General features: G+C 44.0%; 1 protein-coding gene across 1 annotated transcript in view; it reads right to left on the bottom strand.

Moving 5' to 3' along the window:
* Window positions 1–18,113, bottom strand: part of LOC128878556 (junctophilin-2) — a 52,886-nt gene extending 34,773 nt beyond the window's left edge. The window contains exons 1-3 of the mRNA XM_054126843.1: window positions 17,034–18,113; window positions 15,986–16,550; window positions 6,348–6,559 (exon numbers count right to left, since the gene is read on the bottom strand). Coding sequence (XP_053982818.1) covers window positions 6,348–6,559; window positions 15,986–16,296 — 523 coding nt within the window. The 5' untranslated portion in view covers window positions 16,297–16,550; window positions 17,034–18,113. The remainder of the gene's footprint in view (window positions 1–6,347; window positions 6,560–15,985; window positions 16,551–17,033) is intronic.
* Between the last annotated feature and the right edge of the window lie 2,499 nt (window positions 18,114–20,612).

Genomic DNA, 20,612 nt, shown 5'->3' with positions numbered 1-20,612 from the left:
GAAAGAGTGCACAGCTGCACCGCAGACCTCCTCCGATCGCGAGCCTCCTCCTTTCTTCAACGGTTATATTCGTAATCGCCGCGCGAATAATTGGACAACGTTCATTAGAACGGTCGAGCGCTCGTAGAACCGCGCGAAGAGTTATTCCTTCGTTAATTTTATCACGTGCTTGAACGAGGACTAAGATGCTGGAATATAGCGGGGTCATTTGGGATATTCATCTGCAGCATGCGCGACGATCTTTTTTCTCCTTCTCAACGCGTGCTTTGATGTTTCGTCATTTTTTAACATTCAGAGGATTCAATGCCTCGTTCACCATTTTTTTTGTGTGCTGTTGTTCCGTTCTCTTATTTAGTGTTATGAATCTTACCTCTTCAGGGACGAATTATCAAGTACGTAGCCTCGCAATGTTGTGTCTAGACTCTATTTATTTCAACAAAAGAAAAAGTTTTATTTCTCGTTCAGTTAGGTTTCCTAGATGCGACGAATATATTTTTTGAATCTTTCCCTTTAGAATCCACAGAATATAAAATAACAACGTAAACGGTTCCACGTTGGCTTCATCCGTAAAAATAAACCTTTAAAAAGGGAATGAGAATAATGATATTAACGAGATGCCTTCACTAATTATTTTGCCACTGCTTTATGATCCATAAAATGGCGGCCTCGACGTGTTCCGTTAAAGAAATTGTGCAGTGGTTACTATTTCTCGCGTGGATTTTCGAGTGGAAATTGAAATTCCAACAAAGGCCAGCCTGCGCAACGGCGATTCCCGCGGCAGCCAATGGCCAAATGCGGCATGTGGATCGCTGATTTCGAGAATCTCGCCTACAAACCGATGCGTCGCGACGCCAATACGGAGAAGCGTCCTGGCACGGTCACGTCATCTCGAACGTGCGTGCCGTACGCGCGCGAAAATAGCATGATTATTCGACGCGTTCTTGCGCTCCGCGAACGTCACGTGACCGAAGGTTTGTACACGTGCTAATTAACACTGACCCCCCTGTTTACCTGGAGCCATCAGGAATTCCGGAATTGAAAAGCCTCCGTTGCGTTTCGTGTTCTGATAACATTCAACCCCGATGCAGAAGAAAACACATAAGGAATTAATGTTTGAATTAACTTGTAACGTTTAACTTACATTTGTAATGCTCGCTTACGATATTAATAATTTCAAAGAAAGTTGTTTGGATTATATAATATATAATAAAATGGCGTTGAAAACAAGAATACGTCTGTATTTTCAAGGGAATGGAAACGTTCGTTTGGCTGTCAGGTCTGAAAATCGATGAATTGATTGCTCCAATTTGTCGCTGTCTATTTCGCTACTCTTTTCACTTCGCCCGAGGTATTCGAAGAAGCAAAATCTCTACAGTGGCTCGTCGGGAGCTCTCGAACAGAGAAAGGGTGAATTCTCTGACGTGTCGAGCTTTCGCGTGGGAAAAAGTAGCGCGAAAAAATTCTAAATGAAACATTCATCGCTGGTAACGCGTGTTAAACGAGGAGAAGCGGAAATACTTTCCAGGTCAGCCGGTCGTCGTAGCGTAATTCTCGAAAACGCTCGACTCACCCTTTGCACACCTGTGTTCGTGTTTACACAGCGAGGACGTTTCACCTCTTCGTGCGTGGCGAGAAACACGTTGTAACGAATCGTTTCCTCGGAGGGTGGAAACTAGCGATGGCCCTGATACGATTAGACATCTATAGTTCTCTAAGGATATTATTGATACATTTCAATTCGACTTAACATCCCTACATTTTCCTAAACACGAATTAAGGAATTACATTCGCATTTTGAGGTTTGTACACTTGAACTGTGGGCTAGCGTCGATAGTGCCGATTCGTTATCATTCCCATCGCTAGTGGAAACGGAAACGATCGTAGAGGATCCATTTTGGTGTTCCGTGGCCCCGCGTAAGAATTACGAGTGGGTCGTTAGGCATTCCTTAAGTAACGATTTTACGGTCGAGCATACATCATCGGCCACGTTTCTTCCTTGACACGGGGCGCCGCGAGATCAGAAAACGCGGGCAGCTGGCTGCCCCGGCTCTAAATAAAGCGCTCAAGTGCACCAGGCAACACGAAACGCAATAAAACTTATCTGCACCACTCTCTGCCCTCCTCCACCATTCCTCCCTCCACGCCCTTCTTCTTGCTAACTACTTATATTCTCTTCTTGGCTTCCTTCGTCCCTATCTCCAGGCTCCTCGTTGCTTTATTTCATTTATTTTTTGTTTAACCAGCGCGCGACTTGGGATTTTATCTAACATAATAATTTATCGAAAACTGGTTACTTTTCGAAACGAATGCTTTCACTTCTGACGTAATGTTACTCGAGTTTTTAAATGTAAAATGGTTGTCGCGTGCGAGTGCGCGATAACTCACGCGTGCAACGCGTACTCCAGAGGATGCTTGTCACACCTTTCCTGATAAATTAATTTTGCATAAGCAGGCAGAATGAAAGTGGAGCTATGACGAAACCCTTTCGCGTCCTATTTCTGTTTATCTACCAGGAATGATCGGTGGTGTTTGGACGGATGGAGTTGTCGCGTAAAATACATAGTTTTATTTCCTTGTAAAATTGATACGTCATCTATCGTAATGTTACGAAAATCCTCCGTAGATAATGCATCGATGGTGCATTGATGGGCTGTGTCATTATCGATCGATTCGGAAGCATTAGGCCAGCGGCGTAATTACCATAGCCATTTCATTCCAAGTAATGTAACACCGTGTTATGTATTCCAGTGATGTCCAGTTTATTGCCACGAGCTAGCGATAAATCTTGTAAACGACGAGGATCGAGGAAAATAATCATTGCAGGACATGCCCTAGTTTCGATTGGTCCTTTGACGAGAATTTTCGGAGCACCAGAGTCATAAGCGTGGCGTGGGTTCAAAGGTATCGATTTTTTCCTCAATGTCAGGATAGTTTCGAATGTCCATTCATCTCGAACATGACGGGGGTTGAGATTGACCGCAATGAAATCCAAGATTGTTCTATTTGCAGATATAATACTGGCGTACTCGTCTGGCGTTTTTGCGAGCGATTCGGAACAGCTATTTTCAGTGGTCGAGATAAAGCGTAACCTCGAATAATTCAATTACAACTTTTTAATGAAATGAATTAACTGGACAAAAATGTTCACGTGGATAGGTAATTTTCGGAGTAAAATTGTTTTCTACATTAATATTTCGAATGGCGAACGAATGAGTTTTTCTAGCCTTGGCCAGTGTTGATGAAATGTTTTCCCGCGTTCTTTCTTACTGCTTGGGTTCGATACAACACCACCAGGAGTCCAATACGGCCACTTTGGCGACAGATCGTCGATTTATTTTATTTTCCAGCGTCGTCGTCGGTTGCACGGTCGTCGGTACGCGTGCGTGTACGCGCGAATCGAGGTCGGACTTTCGAAACGTCGCAAATCGCCCGGTTGGAAAATAGTTGGAGGGTGAGTCACACGATTTTATCGCGGACGATCTAAAAGTTGCTTTACGAGTCGCGCCGGTGGGGAACAAACGTGTTCCTTTGCGTTTTCACGGATCGGAGAAATGCTCTCGACTGCGGGCGTGAGAATGATGAATATTAAATAAAGGTGGCCGGAACGGGAATGGGAGCGCGAGTATTTATTCCAACCCTCTTGCTTGTTCCCTCCAGCTTTCAATGCGTGTCTCCTCCCTCGCGGAATAACGTTAACTCTGGAAAATTGAGCACTAGCTCCGACATACTTGAACATTTCCTACTTTCCACAGAAAACCATAGGAATAATTGATAAAAATAAAGAAAGTTTCTTCTTCGATTGTTTCAAATTTGTAACGTTACCAAGCTACCATAAAAGAAACTAAATTAATTAACAGGATACCGTAAACTACCGCATCTCAAGCCGTCGCTGATATGTTTGCGTATGAATGTTTTGCATATAGAGATTTTTTGGAAATTTCTAAACTAGAACATTGATGCATAATGAATTAATAATAATGTTAGCACTGGCGATTAGTATGCATCAGCTCGAAAAGGCGAGGAAGATAACGGATGAGAAGTGTCTCGTAGATAAGCTAGCAGAGGTGAAAAATCCGTCCCTGTACCTATTACAAGAGTGTTGGATAATATAGAACGACCCACTTTGTATAAGAGGGACATCATAATTATCGATTATCTTGGTCAAACGGCGCCGTAAAAAGACGGATGCGTACGCGTGGGAATTTTACTCTAAGCCATCGTACAAAATAAAAAGACACGTATATCCAAAGTGACAATAATCGAAACTCAGCAGGGAATGGATCAAAGACAGAAATGGGAAGAAGCTTTGTTGAAACATGAGATGTATATATTAATTTGTGGATATATTTTTAGATGTGCAAATTACTTATTACCTGTCTATCACTAGCGATTAATTAAATTGAATCATTTAAATTCGCTTTTCTGCGTTCGTGAAATAATCTGGATATATGATCGTGACGAAGAGAAATATGATTTTTATTGAACTACAACAAAGAAACGCCTAAAAAAAAATACCCGAACGTTGGTTATTGTTTGAATAAAGTTTTCCCCGACTCAGAACAGGATACGAGATGATATCCGGTGAGTTGGAGTTCTACGACTCGTAGGTGACGCAGTAGCGTCTTTTTTAAACGATGAATCGATCCGAGTCGAAGCTTATTTACGACAGAGCGATTTCGAAACGCACGTGGCCTTAAAACGTCGGCTCGCGGGACGTTTGACGTTCGCGAAAGGGAATGTTACAGGGGGTTGGGAATTATGGAGTCCCAGACTGTTCTAAACATGACACGCACAATCGTCGACCTGCCGACGCGCGATATTAACGTGACTCTTTAATAATTTATTCCCTCCCCTTTAGGATCCGTTTGTTTCTTGTTTCGTGCTCGTGACGTGAATACTCGTGGGGTTGAGTGTACCATAAATGCGGCGTACTAAATAATTAAAGTTTATTTCCTTCGTCTGTTCCAATTAACCGTTTTCATTATAGTACTGTTCGTTTGTTCAGTTCGTCCTACTATGTCGAGAAAGATAAAATAATATTTGGACGAAAGTATTTTCTTTTTACATTTGAAAAAATGACATTCTAAATTCCTCTCAACGTTACGGCTACGTTACGGGTCCCCTTTGGAATCTTTCTATGCAATAAAAATAAAAAAGGATATCCAACATCGCTCCACACATGATCTCTTTACAATTTATGCGAAGTCCACAAATGAAAAATGGAACGTCGACGAAAATAAAGAATGTAACGTCGACCTTCGAAATTTGAAAAAATAATATGTATATATTCCCATTCCAGAGCTAAAAAAATATACTTTCTTTCAAACAATATTATTAACTATACCCACACGACAAAATAAAAATCTCATTTCATTGTGAAAAAAGAGGCGCATAAATTAAAATCACCGACGAGTGTTTTGACACGTGATATCACGTAGTATCGGAGCACATGTGATATTATTGAATGTAAATAAAAACGTAAATAAAAAATTTTCGTAGTGTATCCTCTTCAAAAAAAAGTTTGAAACACACCGAACTTTAGAAATCGAATGAAAAAGGTGAATTAACAAGTATCCTCGATTCGTAGTCGATCATCCCGGTTATTAATTATCAATCCAACGAAACAGAGCGTCGGGAAAGACGATAGTCGCGTTGGATCCGTCGCCAAATTGGCAGCGGTCCCAATTTCGCGTGAAAAAGGGTACTGCGTCGCGGACAGGTCATTAAAATGCTTATTAATAACTACAAATTAAACGCAGAAAAAAAAGAAATATCTAAAAACCGCGTCCCGTTGCGGGACGGGTTAAAGGTTGTCGAGGCATCGACAGATCGAGCCGATTAATTGAGAAGATGAAATTCGAGCAAAAGCGTCGGGAACACGTGTCATGTCAGGTGGAGTTGACACAGATTTCAGCGATTTGCATCGACGTTCAGGATACGGCGCGCGGCGTATCCTTTGATCTGCTCTTGACAGCTTTGTTCCCCGTCCCCCGTCTCGCGGTATACGTCGTTTTTCCGTTTTATTGCGTTGTCCTTGGTTTCCTTTCCAGGGGATTGTGTTCGTATCGAGTCCGTATCGGGGAACGCTGCGTCGGAAGTTTAGGTCTGGTACGTCTCGTCCAATTATTTGCGTTGGTTCAGTATTCGAGTAGACAACCATTTGATCATAGTTTTGCCATAGATATAGGACAGAGTTTCGTAAGCAATGTTCGATCTTTCTCAGATTTGCCCCCCCCCCCCCACCCCTCACAAAACGAATTATCATCTACCTTTGACTTGCTAGAGTTAAAAACAGTTTACGATCTCGCAGCGCATAGGTTCCTAGCGTAATAAGATGAAAGACTCACCACTGTCAGCGTAGGTCTCCGAGCCGTAGCCATCCTGAAGACCGCTCGCCCACGTGCCCTCGTACCTCGCCGTGGACGTGGTCGATTGTCGGACACCGTATCGACCCTTGAATCCCTGAGTCCATTCGCCGCGATAAATCCAGCGGCCACGGGTCTCCATGCCCAGGCCGTGTCGTTTCCCGTTCTGCCATTGGCCCTCGTAAGCCGAGCCACTGGAAATTGGATATCGTCCGTAACAATGCGAATGAATAATCTTAGGAAACGAATCATGCACTTTTTTCACACTCTCGTTCAACGAGGGTAATTAAAGGATCGACCCTGTTCCGAGCACTTGTTGCTTCCATCGTTTCAGCTTTTTTTTCCCAACGATAATTGTCTAATTCAGTGGTCCTTAACCTTTTCAAGACGGAGCACGCGAAAAGATTCGAGGGGAGATTCTTAACGCTTCGGTACAGGATGTACTTGCTTTAGTCTATGCATCGTTATAACATATTGAACGGTTTTCGTGTGGTAAAGGATACCAGTGCAATTTTTCTGGTAGTTGTAATGTATATACACTGTTGATAAGTATAAGAAGTAACAATTTAAAGACTTAATTGCGGTTAAGAGTCACTGGTCTGATCGATGGTTCTTGCTCGAAGTGGTTCGTCACTGATTTGTGAAGTATACAGGTATCTTAAAATGCGTGGTACGACTTGTTTTGTAAATGTGAACAAAAAATGTGGAATAAATTTTTTTCATACGAAGCTCCGTTTATGGAAGTGCCCAACGTGTCTGACCATTACTCGATATTTCTACTTATCTAGCTGCGAGTACAAATATCAACGCAAGTCGAAACAGCGAGCAATGGACAGACGCAGCAATGGAAACGCATCTAAACTCACCAAACAAACTTTCCAATCATCGAAAAATTAATCCTAGTTTTCCTATTTTGTATTAACAAAGAAGGACCTAACGAATTGTCTAATAGTCCCGAGGACCGTGAACCTAAGTGATCGAAACGTCTCGAATAAAATGCTCGAGCACCGTGTTATAATTATTGTAATATTCTTCCGTTCGAGCCCCTGGTCCTGGTGAGAATTAGGCGAATGAAATTTCGACGATCCCATTATCGTATACCTCGTCCCCCGTTCCAGGAACGTGATCCAAATGCGAGTAATCAGAGTTCACCGGATAGTCCGTTCCTAACGCGCGGTCCGTACGAAAGGAAATCATTATCGAACGCTTCAGTGTTCCCGATATTTTCCTCTTATTTGAGAGCTTTTCCACGAATGTGATCGGAGGTTTGAGGCGAATTCAAGTAAAGACTTTAAATAACTTTAAAGGATTCATTTCTACACCTAATATTTGTATGCTCTATATATATGGAAGAAATTTTTTAAATTAAACTCTAACAATTCTAAAAGTTGCATAAATATTTCCTCTATATTTTCCAATAAAATTTGTCACGGGAATATATCGCGACGTATTTGTCTTTGTTTATTTTCAGTTCCATTCCGATTGCACCACCTTGCTCGGGACTAACACTACGAAACCGTCAGACGCGCAGCGAGGGGTACCTTCTCTCACGCCAATTGTTACTTTTGTCTTTCCTTTGTTTAACTTTTTTCGTTGTTTTCATTTGTTCCCAGCGTTGTCAACAGAGCGTCACGAGACTGTTTCCCCCTAGGAATTGCGCTTCGACAATCGCGGCGATATTCACGCACCGTTGCCGCTTGTAAACAGCTCCAGGAGCCCGTTCTAATTAACCAGCATCCTAATTGAAAGTTGCGTCGATATGGATCGAAGGAAAGCTCCTCTCGGGTTTCACTTGCAGGAGAACACCGAAAATCAGACGAAGATCGAGGAACGCGTAAGTCTAAACAATTTTATCGCAGGATTTATAATGAAAGTGGTGTTTAAATCATTGCAGGTGAGATACGAAAAAGGTACTTGCAATAAGGTACTTGCAATTGAAGTATCGTGCAGGTATTGCTCCGGAATTGTGCAAAAATGAACCGGAGTATTTGCAGATTACACTGTCGGTAATGTAGAGTGATCAGCCGATAATGCAGATTGCTCTGCCGGTAATGTAGAATACTCGGTCGGTAATGCAGATTGCTCTGTCGGTAATGTAGAATACTCGGTCGGTAATGTAGAATACTCGGTCGGTGATGCAGATTGCTCGGTCGGTAATGTAGAATACTCGGTCGGTAATGCAGTTTACTCGGTCGGTAATGTAGAATACTCTGTCGGTAATGCAGAATACTCGGTCGGTAATGCAGATTGATCGGTCGGTAATGTAGAATACTCGGTCGGTAATGTAGAATACTCGGTCGGTAATGCAGTTTACTCGGTCGGTAATGCAGTTTACTCGGTCGGTAATGTAGAATACTCTGTCGGTAATGTAGAATACTCGGTCGGTAATGTAGAATGCTCTGTCGGTAATGCAGAATACTCGGTCGGTAATGCAGATTGCCCGGTCGGTAATGCAGTTTACTCGGTCGGTAATGTAGAATACTCTGTCGGTAATGCAGAATACTCGGTCGGTAATGCAGATTGCTCGGTCGGTAATGTAGAATACTCGGTCGGTAATGCAGTTTACTCGGTCGGTAATGCAGATTGCTCTGTCGGTAATGTAGAATACTCGGTCGGTAATGCAGATTGCTCTGTCGGTAATGTAGAATACTCGGTCGGTAATGTAGAGTGCTCGGTCGATAATGCAGATTAATCTGTCGGTAATGTAGATGCTCGGTGGATAATGCAATTATTTCATACTTTTCACTGCATTTTCCCATACTTTTAAGCAATTATATCTAGAGCTAGTGGGTATTCATATAAATTGACTAGAAATTATTTCATACTTTTCACTGCAACTTTTTGGAAGTCGGTTAAATTTTTTTTCCAAAAAATTATTTTATCTGAGAATCTCGAGTGCCGAGACGGCTTTCAGGCACGAACCTCTTGTTTACACGCCACGAGACAGAATGATAGCGCACCCCCTAATAATTCTTCGCCTCAACATTATTAACGATTGCGGTAATGCAAATTGCACGATTACATGATTGTCGGACACCGTATCGACCCTTGAATCCCTGAGTCCATTCGCCGCGATAAATCCAGCGGCCACGGGTCTCCATGCCCAGGCCGTGTCGTTTCCCGTTCTGCCATTGGCCCTCGTAAGCCGAGCCACTGGAAATTGGATATCGTCCGTAACAATGCGAATGAATAATCTTAGGAAACGAATCATGCACTTTTTTCACACTCTCGTTCAACGAGGGTAATTAAAGGATCGACCCTGTTCCGAACACTTGTTGCTTCCATCGTTTCAGCTTTTTTTTCCCAACGATAATTGTCTAATTCAGTGGTCCTTAACCTTTTCAAGACGGAGCACGCGAAAAGATTCGAGGGGAGATTCTTAACGCTTCGGTACAGGATGTACTTGCTTTAGCCTATGCATCGTTATAACATATTGAACGGTCTTCGTGTGGTAAAGGATACCAGTGCAATTTTTCTGGTAGTTGTAATGTATATACACTGTTGATAAGTATAAGAAGTAACAATTTAAAGACTTAATTGCGGTTAAGAGTCACTGGTCTGATCGATGGTTCTTGCTCGAAGTGGTTCGTCACTGATTTGTGAAGTATACAGGTATCTTAAAATGCGTGGTACGACTTGTTTTGTAAAAGTGAACAAAAAATGTGGAATAAATTTTTTTCATACGAAGCTCCGTTTATGGAAGTGCCCAACGTGTCTGACCATTACTCGATATTTCTACTTATCTAGCTGCGAGTACAAATACCAACGCAAGTCGAAACAGCGAGCAATGGACAGACGCAGCAATGGAAACGCATCTAAACTCACCAAACAAACTTTCCAATCATCGAAAAATTAATCCTAGTTTTCCTATTTTGTATTAACAAAGAAGGACCTAACGAATTGTCTAATAGTCCCGAGGACCGTGAACCTAAGTGATCGAAACGTCTCGAATAAAATGCTCGAGCACCGTGTTATAATTATTGTAATATTCTTCCGTTCGAGCCCCTGGTCCTGGTGAGAATTAGGTGAATGAAATTTCGACGATCCCATTATCGTATACCTCGTCCCCCGTTCCAGGAACGTGATCCAAATGCGAGTAATCAGAGTTCACCGGATAGTCCGTTCCTAACGCGCGGTCCGCACGAAAGGAAATCATTATCGAACGCTTCAGTGTTCCCGATATTTTCCTCTTATTTGAGAGCTTTTCCACGAATGTGATCGGAGGTTTGAGGCGAATTCAAGTAAAGACTATAAATAATTTTAAAGGATTCATTTCTACACCTAATATTTGTATGCTCTATATATATGGAAAACATTTTTTAAATTAAACTCTAACAATTCTAAAAGTTGCATAAATATTTCCTCTATATTTTCCAATAAAATTTGTCACGGGAATATATCGCGACGTATTTGTCTTTGTTTATTTTCAGTAACGCGTAAGTCTAAACAATTTTATCGCAGGATTTATAATGAAAGTGGTGTTTAAATCATTGTAGGTGAGATACGAAAAAGGTACTTGCAATAAGGTACTTGCAATTGAAGTATCGTGCAGGTATTGCTCCGGAATTGTGCAAAAATGAACCGGAGTATTTGGACAAAAGATTGAATGAATATTTTATCTAATATATGAAGTATATTGTATGTAAATAAACAGTAGTTTGGTACACGATTCAAGTATCTATCGCAGTAATTGTTGAAATCGTTAAATGAAAGTCAATCCATAAGTGAAATCGAAACATACAGAGCCTGCCCAATTTTCCAAAAAAGAAGACCAAATTTTAATTGCGTAATTGGCAATATTGGCGAGTCTCTTGTTGCATCTTTTCCATCGGCGACAGACGGAGCAGCGATTCGCCGGGCGTCCCCAGGAAAACGTGACTTGACGAAGACCTTGCTCCAGTTTAGACGGAAACGAAACGACGGAATCTCTCGGCCCAGATACGTGGTGGCGAGGAACACAGGTTCCCCATCTTCGTTCCACCCATCTCTCCCCCCTTTCTATTTTCTTTCCACGGTATTTCCACCCTTCCGGCTCCGCGAACGGTGGGCTTTGATCGCGAGGATCCGTCGAAAGAGAATATTAAAAGACTGCTCGCGCTCGAGGATCTTTTAATGCGCGCTAATTGTTCTTTGTGATTATCGAATGACACGATGAATTCTTAAGCACACATGCAATTAGGCTGATAAGGACGCAACAGTAATTAACTGGCGCAACGTTGGCTAACGTCATTTTAATTATTCCGTGGGCAATTCATTATTCCTCCGTATCGAGTTTTCAAATTATCACGACTTCGAACTAATGCAATCGAGAGTGGTTAGTTATTTTTCGTAAAAAATATACCCAAAACGCGGAACGAAATTTTTGGTAGGGAGCTTCGTTTTTGAGAAAATTGATATGGAAGTTACTTGGGACACGCGCGCGCGCGCGCGCGAAATTGTATCGTGCAAATTGATTGCCACGAAAATCATGGGTTCGTTGCCAGGTTTCGGTTCTCTTTTCGAAAACGGCCGAAACGTTTAAGGCGAAATAGTAGCGATCAACGAAAACGTATTATTATGCCTCAATTAGAAACTCGTTTGGCGTGCGTGACTTTCGTTAGCGATAGGATCGTGGCTCGAGCCTTCCAGCAGCATTTTTCTGTCACGTGCCGCTACAGAATCTAACGCGTGTTCATGTAATTGTTACATGCTTGGTTAACGCTCTCGCTTAATCGATACGCACAGAACACACGAGGACTTTGCGCTTTCCAAAGTGAATTTTTAAATTGATTACACATTTTTTTACTTCGAAGACCACGCGTAGAGAGTCGGCAGGAATGTTATTTATTCGCTGTATCTAACGAAAATTACTGATAGCAGTTTCGTGGCTTAATAACGACAGGAGGAAGCTGACTCTGGTTACCAGAATTAACGTGTTCGTAGATAATACTGACCTACTTCAAAGTTTCCACGAGTCAAGAGAGTTTTTACTAAAATAAAAACCTCGAGATTTGGAAGGTGAAACATTAATTGGAAATCCTTACAAGTTTTCTACTTATCAGAAGTGTAATTACTTCTCCGCGACTGCGTAGAATTATTTTAACGAAGATTGTAACGTGGAAGTCGAGTGCATCGATTATCAGATGCGAGGATTCTTGGATATTTCGGATAGTTTCGTTGTCCCGATAATTGACATTCAATAACGCAGGAATACTCTCGAAGAATTTGAATCATTCGCGTGACCTATCCCCAGTGTATTTGAGGCTGGATAATAGAAATTATTTATGATTTTGGGATATGAATTTGTGATATTTCCGAAACAGAAATATGGAAAATCCTAGTCAACTGTTTGGTTTTTGCTCGAGTTATTCCAGATTCGGAGGATGACTGGGATCGAGGAGTCGAAATGTTCGTAAACTGTATGTTTCTTTCCAAGACAGAAGGTTCTGATCGTTATTTTTTAAACATCCGCGACTGAAAATATGTAAAAATGTAGGTCGACCCTCTCGTGTTCGTCGGTGTGTCACCAGATGTTGATAACAATTATATTTACGGAGCCTCGTTACGCTCGACTATTTAAAGCCGCGTGACAGAATTTCTTCCGGAACGATCAAAGCTACAAATATAGCTGCGTTGCTCGGTTTCGTAGAAAGAAATCATGGGAATATTCCGACAATTCTAATTAGGAAGCAGATACAAGGGGAATACAGAAAATGTAGACGATAATCGTACTCCATTTCCTATTTAAATGAACCGCGAGCGAGAGGAAAATGTATCAATTGAATTCTTCCATTTATTTGTAAAACGATTTAACAAGTTACGAAAATTGGTTTTGGTCGTATTTAGAAAAGCATGCTTATTAAATTCAGTATAAAAATAAATTAAAATAAAATAATTTCCATATAAATTCTGTTTCTTATATCAAGAGAACATGCATTCTTTATTTTAGAAAATTTTAAACGAAAACTCTCAACAAGGTCCTAAAGAGAATGAAATTTTGTACGAAAAAATTGAATACACACCGAACCACATTTTCAATCCATCTCTCGTAGACCACACAAACCGAGAACACGACGCAGAATTGGAGAATGGCTTTTTCTAAAGAAAGTCTAGTCTCGAGACAGATTTGAATCGTTGCCAAATACCACTCCGAACCCATGAACCATTGTTTGTAACGTGCACAGATCAAGAAGTGGATGCTGCATGGGAGAATCGTTCCTTCTAAAGAAGACCTACTCTCAAATCAGGTTTGAATCGTTGCCAAATCACTTCCTAAACCATTGAACCATTTTAATCTGGACAAACTGAAAACGTGTTACAACAGGGCAAAATTATTTTTTTTCTAAACGCTAAGATGACTTCTAGAATCATTGATCTAATTTCAGGCTGTTTTACAATCAAGTTTATATACTCCCATCTCAATTTCTCCATTTACAGATCACTCCAAAGATTTCGTAAATATTCTTTTCCGAGCTTTTCTAATTTTCTCTCCCAAAAAAGACCAAGTTTGAACCACTGCCAGATCCCATCTCGAACCCTTGTACCACTGTTTGTTGCTCGAACGGATCAAGATCACGATGCTTACATGGGGCAATTATCTTTTTCTAGAGACCTATTATCGAGAACAAAGTTGAATCGTTGCCAAATGACTTTCTGAACTCTCGAAACAATGTTTGCAACACGGACAGCCCGAGAATAACAACGCTGCATGGGAGAATTATTTTTTCCTCGTACCTCCTGAAATATCAGGGATCCTGGGAGATTCGGGAAAGCGATTATCCGTCGCGTCCATGAACTAGGTCCTAAACGCCGGAATCCCAGTGACCTGGACTCGTTGTCCTTGCACTCGGTGTCCCACTTTCAGGATCGGGAGATTCCCGCCCAGCCCCAGGTATACGATGAGATATATGTGTCAAGGTCTCTCGTTCATCTCGAATTGACGCCGTTAGAGACTGCTTGCAGCGACAGAACAAAACCAACCACTATTTCGGGACCTCGAGCCTATCGAAGAAACGTTTCCTCGAAACTTTTCTCCGTCCGCGATCCGCTACAGCCAGATCGGGAGCAATATTCCAAGTTTTCCAACTTCTACCATTACTCGAGGATTTATTCGTCTATTTGTTATTAGGATTCGGATGGTGAAATTTTTCGCTCTGCGATTAGCAATTTCTCTTCTGCCTGGAAGCGAAATTGTAATTAAACGCAAACTTTTATACCGTAAAAATAGAGCTAATTAAAAGGTTTATCCTAGATTGCTATAGATTGCAGATCATGGTATATTCAAGGTTTGGACGATAAAATTTTGCATTTCGAGAGGTAGCAATTTTTATTCCCCGATCGTACTACTTCGATAGGATTCGACATTTATCAAACAAACCCTGAATGCTCTTAGACGTCGTTGAATGGAATCGTCTCGCGTCTGATCGTGTTTTCTTCTCCAGACGTAATTGTTTCAATCCTCTTACGAGAGACTCCGAGAGGATTTAGCTCTAGAGGTAGGCGTCCGGAGCGTTTCGAGGACGAGTGATACATCGACCTAACCGACGCCTTTTTTAGATACTTGCGATTCGTGTACGTTGGAATGAACTAACGAGACTAAACCAAGCTCGTTAACCTCAATCTTTATCCAATATTTGTGTATTTTCAAACCAAAAAGACGCCACTCGATTAAACTAAATTTCGATAGTGTGAAACGCCTGCGTTTTCATTATCTCGGGGCACCAAAGTTTCCTTTTCAAAGGTAAAAAAAAGGCGATTAAGGGAAAATTTAAGAAAAGTGTCTCAGCGAATCGAAAATTGGCAGAGTTTGAGGTAACTTTCGTTAATTAAATTTAAGATCCACGTAGGAACGGAGCGGCGACTCGTCGGCGATGGTAGATGGCTTATACAATCTCGGAATTAACAATGTGTACAGAGACTGGCTCCAGCCGAGATCAACGTTAATCCTTAACGAACAGAGAGAGGGAGAGTACGGTGGTTTCGTGTAAATTGCCAAACTCCAACGAGAATCGGGGAATTCCGCGAAGCTTTCGTTGCTTTCCTCTTACTTCTCGAAACAGTCTCGGAACCACCTCTGCGGATAACTTTTGACTTCGAAATCAGCAACAATTATAATTGAAATGTATTTTTAAAGCTGTAACTTTAAAGAAAATGAATTTTTTTTATAACTACTAAAACTGATTTGTACACCGCGTGACTTTTATAGATAGTAAACATCAATTTTCAAAGAAAAATAATTTATTGCTTAATGGATTGGAGAGCAACGGATAAAGAAAAACTCACGGGAATATAAAAGCTGTGGAATAATAAACCGAGCGTACGATTAAAATTAATAGTTGAACGAGAAACGAGAAAGGAGCTCTAGGATAAAAACTGACGTACGAGTGCAAAGAGTTAATACCGAATTGAAAGCTGAATATCTCGAAAAGAATTACGTTTAATTTCCAGATGGACAACTACCCGTGCTCTATTATCGAAGTCCTCGTTCAAGGTTCCCTAATCGAATTTCGAGGGCATAAGCGAACCACCTGGACGAGTAAGAAACACGGGCTCTCGAAACGTCCGTCTCGAAAAGCCCAGGAGTGTCGGATCGGGTTGAAAGCATGCCAAAAATGAATAAGAAAGCGAACATCTGATCTCACCTAGGCCAGGTGTAGACTCCGGAGACCTCGAAGCCATAGTGCCAGCTACCAGAGTAAGCACCTTGGCCCTTGGGTCCCGTGCATACGCCGTGTCCGTGTGCTTTTCCATCCTCCCAACCGCCGCAGTAGGTGCCGCCATCGTCGAAATCAAATCTGCCCCCGTTAACCTGGGCACGATTGGACGCCGCCGTGGCGGTACCTGTCGCTCCAGGTTGAGCAGCGCTCAAGCCACCTGTTTGCGGCAATTGGGCACCACCTGCCACCCCGTTCGGTGCCCCGGACTGTTGGCCAGACTGCGGCTGTTGCTGCATCTCTTCGCGCCGCTCGTCCACCACCGCCTCCTCCTCCTCCTCCTCCTCCTCCTCCTCCACACACTGACCCCACCACCCACGTCGTTATCTTCGTCTTTTTCTTCCTCTTCTTCGTCGTCGTCGTCTTCGTCTTCGTCGTCGTTATCGTCGTCGTGCTGGCCCGTTAGCAAAAATCGCACACGCGTCCCCCTGGACGTTGCTCCATCCTTCCTGTCCGCCTCCACGTTTCCCGGTTCACGCGTTCCAACGGACCTCTGCAAGATCACCGAACAACCCTCTCCTCATCTATCCCGATCGCTGGACGAGCTTACTGTCGTCGCGGTCGGTTCGATCCCACCCCTCCCTCCCCCACCCCTCTCGCGCGCAGGGAGACCGCGATCGTCCGTCGAGACTCGAGATACCACCGTTATCGATTCCTGACACGGTGTTCGCGGGTGTCAAGGACACGCGGGATTTTTCTCTTCTCCGTGCGCGATCTAAAAATACGGAGATTCAGCTTGATGTTCAGCTAGACCGAAATTTTCTAGGATTCGACACGGGTTAATTTTAGTCTCGGTCGGTAGGAGAGGAGCACAGACCAGAGAGACACGCATCGCGAGCCTCGATTCACCGTCGAACGATCGCAGGCCACGACGGAGGATCGCGGCTCCCCTGCGAGGCTCAGCGCTGCGAGGCTGGCCTTGAAATCACGCGGGACACGCGGAATCGATACACCCAGCAGGATAACCGTGGAACACCTTGTCCGGTTTCACGCTCGTCCTTTATCACTTCCTCCGTCTTCTCATCCCATTAAATCTTCCTCGTGGCCGACTTACGGCTACCGAACCCCCGTTTCACTCGCACCCACACGCACGTGTATAAGACGAGTCGATCCCCGATCGACGGGAACGTCCCGAGTACGTCGAACCAACGGTTCTTCGATCCGTATATCGAGCACCTCGTATGCGACGGCACAGATGAAACAGCACCGAGCGGAGCACACGGTTGTTCTCGAGATCGGCGCAGTATCCGTGTCCAGGGCGTTCGATGTCCGCCTCGATGCCAGAAGAGGACCCCCTAGCAGACTTTTCGTCGAAGTTGTCGAAACGCGACGGCCCCAACAGCCGCAGTTTCGCCGTCCGTCTGACGCCGTTACGCAACGCTTCTATAAGCATCCGTGATCCGCTCGGAATGTGGCTCTCTCTCCCTCTGTGTCTCTTTCCGTCTCCGTCTCTCGACGTCTTTCTCGGTCGCTCCCGATGGTTCGTGGTCGGCCAGCCGCGAACCGAGGCGCGAAAGCTCGTTCGTCGGGGTCTCCGGGCTGGTTCTTCTCAGCGTTGACCCTTAAGACCGACGAACGGTGTCCACCACGGCGAGACGACCAGCCGCTTCCCCAGCTCGCTGGTACCGCGAGAACCGAGCACCGAGTGAATCAGCCCGCGCCGCCTCTTGCTACATGTGGAGACTCTTGTCTTAAAATATTCACTAGACTTCACGGAGAGAGCTTCGCGAGCGTGTTCAGCCGGGAATGTAGAGCGATTCCGTTGCCCTCGGAGACCGGTTCCATCCGAGCCGAGGATTCACGAAACCGCGCGTAGGAGACGATACGCGGAGAACGAGAGGACGGAAGAGGACGAGGACGAAGCAAGCGGAGCTCCACGCACGAAAAGAACACGTATGCACACACGCGGAGCAGCGCGCACTCTCGTATCGCTCCTCTCACGACGAAGAGGACGGGCCTCGAGGCGACGAGGCGACGAGGAACACCAGCATCGCCGTCGTCGTCATGATCATCGGGGGCAGGGCCGAAGCGCCGCGACGTTGGTCACTCTGTTACGCTGTTAGACGCCTCGCGTACCTCCCCGTCCGTCCGTCCGTCTCTCCGCTCTAGCGATGATGCTAGAGCGGTCGCTCGCTCGCTCGCGCTCGAGCTCTAGCCTCGAGCTTTCGGCTAGCTGGCTAGGAGCTTCTATTTTTACCATGGGGTGGCGAATTGTTCCCCACGCCGACGGCCCACGAGGCGGCAGCTCGAGCGGACCGAGGTTCGCCAACGCGACCGGGTTCAAACCATTTATAAATAGTAAGTTCTCGCGCCGCGCGGAAAATCGGCGAGGATTTGACGGAATACGGATTCGTGTCCGATCTCGCGCCGCGACCACCGGCTCTTGGAGGGGAGTACGACTCTCGAGGGACGCGACCATCGAGCTGACGTCTTATCAGACGTCCTATCGGACATGTCGATCCAGAGGAGCGTTGCAATTTGCACGATTGATTTGGAGAAGCTCCGAAGAAGCTCTGTTAGGAATACGCAGCCAATTGGATCGGTTCGTTAGTAATCGCTTGATTAGTTTGATGACCGATGGATGGATTCAAGATGTTTATTAGGACGCTTGGTGTATAACTTGGAATCAGGTCCATCTAATCCACTCATCTGATCAACTAGGCACCGGACCACCCAGGTGTTTCAAAGAACAATCTATCAAGAGACGATGATGGAATAACCATACAGATCCTATCAGAACACAGCTCGTAAAACGCGTGCCTCAAAGAACGACATTGATACGAAGCTCTAGAATTGTAAAATTTATAGACACCAAAATTTATTTATGAACGCTGCTCGTGTGTCCGATGAGACAAACGTCTCGTGGAACGTACGTCTCGAGGAATAATATTGATAGGAAGACTTGGCAGCGAGGTCAACGACATCGAGGCGTTTAATTGTTGAAATTTGCATGGTTGATGCCCGCGTATGGGAAAATTGATCTGCTTAGGATATGCAGATGGTGCAGATCCGTGTATGAACACAGCTGGTGGTCCTGGATCAATCAGGTATCGCGAGGGGCGTGTCTATCGAGACGCGTTGTTGATACACTCGGTTTGCAGATGGTCTGCGAAGAATGGTTCAGATTTCGGATGTTTAGGCGATTTGTTTCGTTAACGAACACGAGAAGATCTCTCTTACTTCAACGACCGGTGGACCAGTTACTGTAATATTAGACCTGTATCGCACAATTTTACCCAGAAAGGTCGAAAGATTGTCGAGAGCTCGTAAGTTCTATTTATCGTGTTGGATACGATGGACTTATCGTGGTTTGACTTACCAAATCTATTTCGCTTAAGAAAATAATTGTTAAAAACTTTGTAAATTCCACCCTCGTGATATACATCCTGTATAATTTCGTTGGAAAGTACCGCGACTTGACTCTATCTCGTAATCGGTAGAGTCATGTTTGAGCGTGGCCGCGTTTCGCCGAAATCGTTCGCATCGAAGTGACCTAATAAAGCCGATCAGAGGTTCGAGGGAATGATTCGAGGGACGAAGTCGATAATCGCACGCTTCCTCATTCCACGTTCCATTCGATTCGAACTGTACGAGGAACGAGGCATTCGATCGACTGGGGGAAAACACGAGCGGAACCGCCGCGTCTATAGACGACGCACGGGGCTGCATTTTTGATGCTGCACACGCTGCACGGCGATGTCGGTCAGTTACTTTTCTCTTCTGGCGAGAAGTAGGCTTCCTTGAATTTATTAGAATACTATTCGATCAATGGAATCGCTTCGGTGTCAACGATCCGCGGCGAGCAACCGATACCGTTTCGAAGCGAGAGATCGACCCGCGTTTCTGGAATGGAGCGTTGCCTGCCGGCGATGGGAAACATTTTATCTGAATAATAAATAACGAATCACGGCACGGCGATTTAGGAATTGTTGGTTGCGATCGCGATGGAAAATTAATGGGACGAATATTTTATAAGGCAATGGAACGCGTTGATAGTTATACTGTCATGCGAGTGTTTTAGCACAGTCTTTAGTTTATTCTTCCGAGAAAGTTGTTCGTTACATGTGTCTACGCATCTCGATCCCCTTGAAAATCTATACGCTATGCACTTGACTAACTACCACCGACACTCGCCGCGAGACTGAAACTTCTGCGTCCGTTAACTTTTTTTATTAACCATCTTCGTCGCGAATTTTGTTACAGAACTGCGCGAATTCTTTTGGAGCGGTGGTTCGACACTTTGTGTGCCAGATCAAAACTCGTGAAAATTTCTACAAAGTTGCACTCGATTAGGTACCATCGCTACTTCCGTTCGCGAAATCGAATTTAGAAAACGCTGTACCAGATTCTACTTCCGATAGCGACAATTCTCGCAAGTGGATGTCTGGAAACGCCTCAGCGATAAATCTCTCGGCAGACTCGGAATCAAACTACTCCAATTTTCTTTCCTCTGGTCGACGCGAACAAGTTGGAAAGAATCGTTTCTGTCGCTACACCAGACCCGCCGCGTGCGTCCTCTCATTTTTTTTTTTTATATAACAACAATCAATTAATC

Source organism: Hylaeus volcanicus, chromosome 6 (assembly GCF_026283585.1).
Source record: "Hylaeus volcanicus isolate JK05 chromosome 6, UHH_iyHylVolc1.0_haploid, whole genome shotgun sequence".
NCBI classification, from domain to species: domain Eukaryota; kingdom Metazoa; phylum Arthropoda; class Insecta; order Hymenoptera; family Colletidae; genus Hylaeus; species Hylaeus volcanicus.
This window is presented reverse-complemented; position numbering and strand designations above follow the sequence as displayed.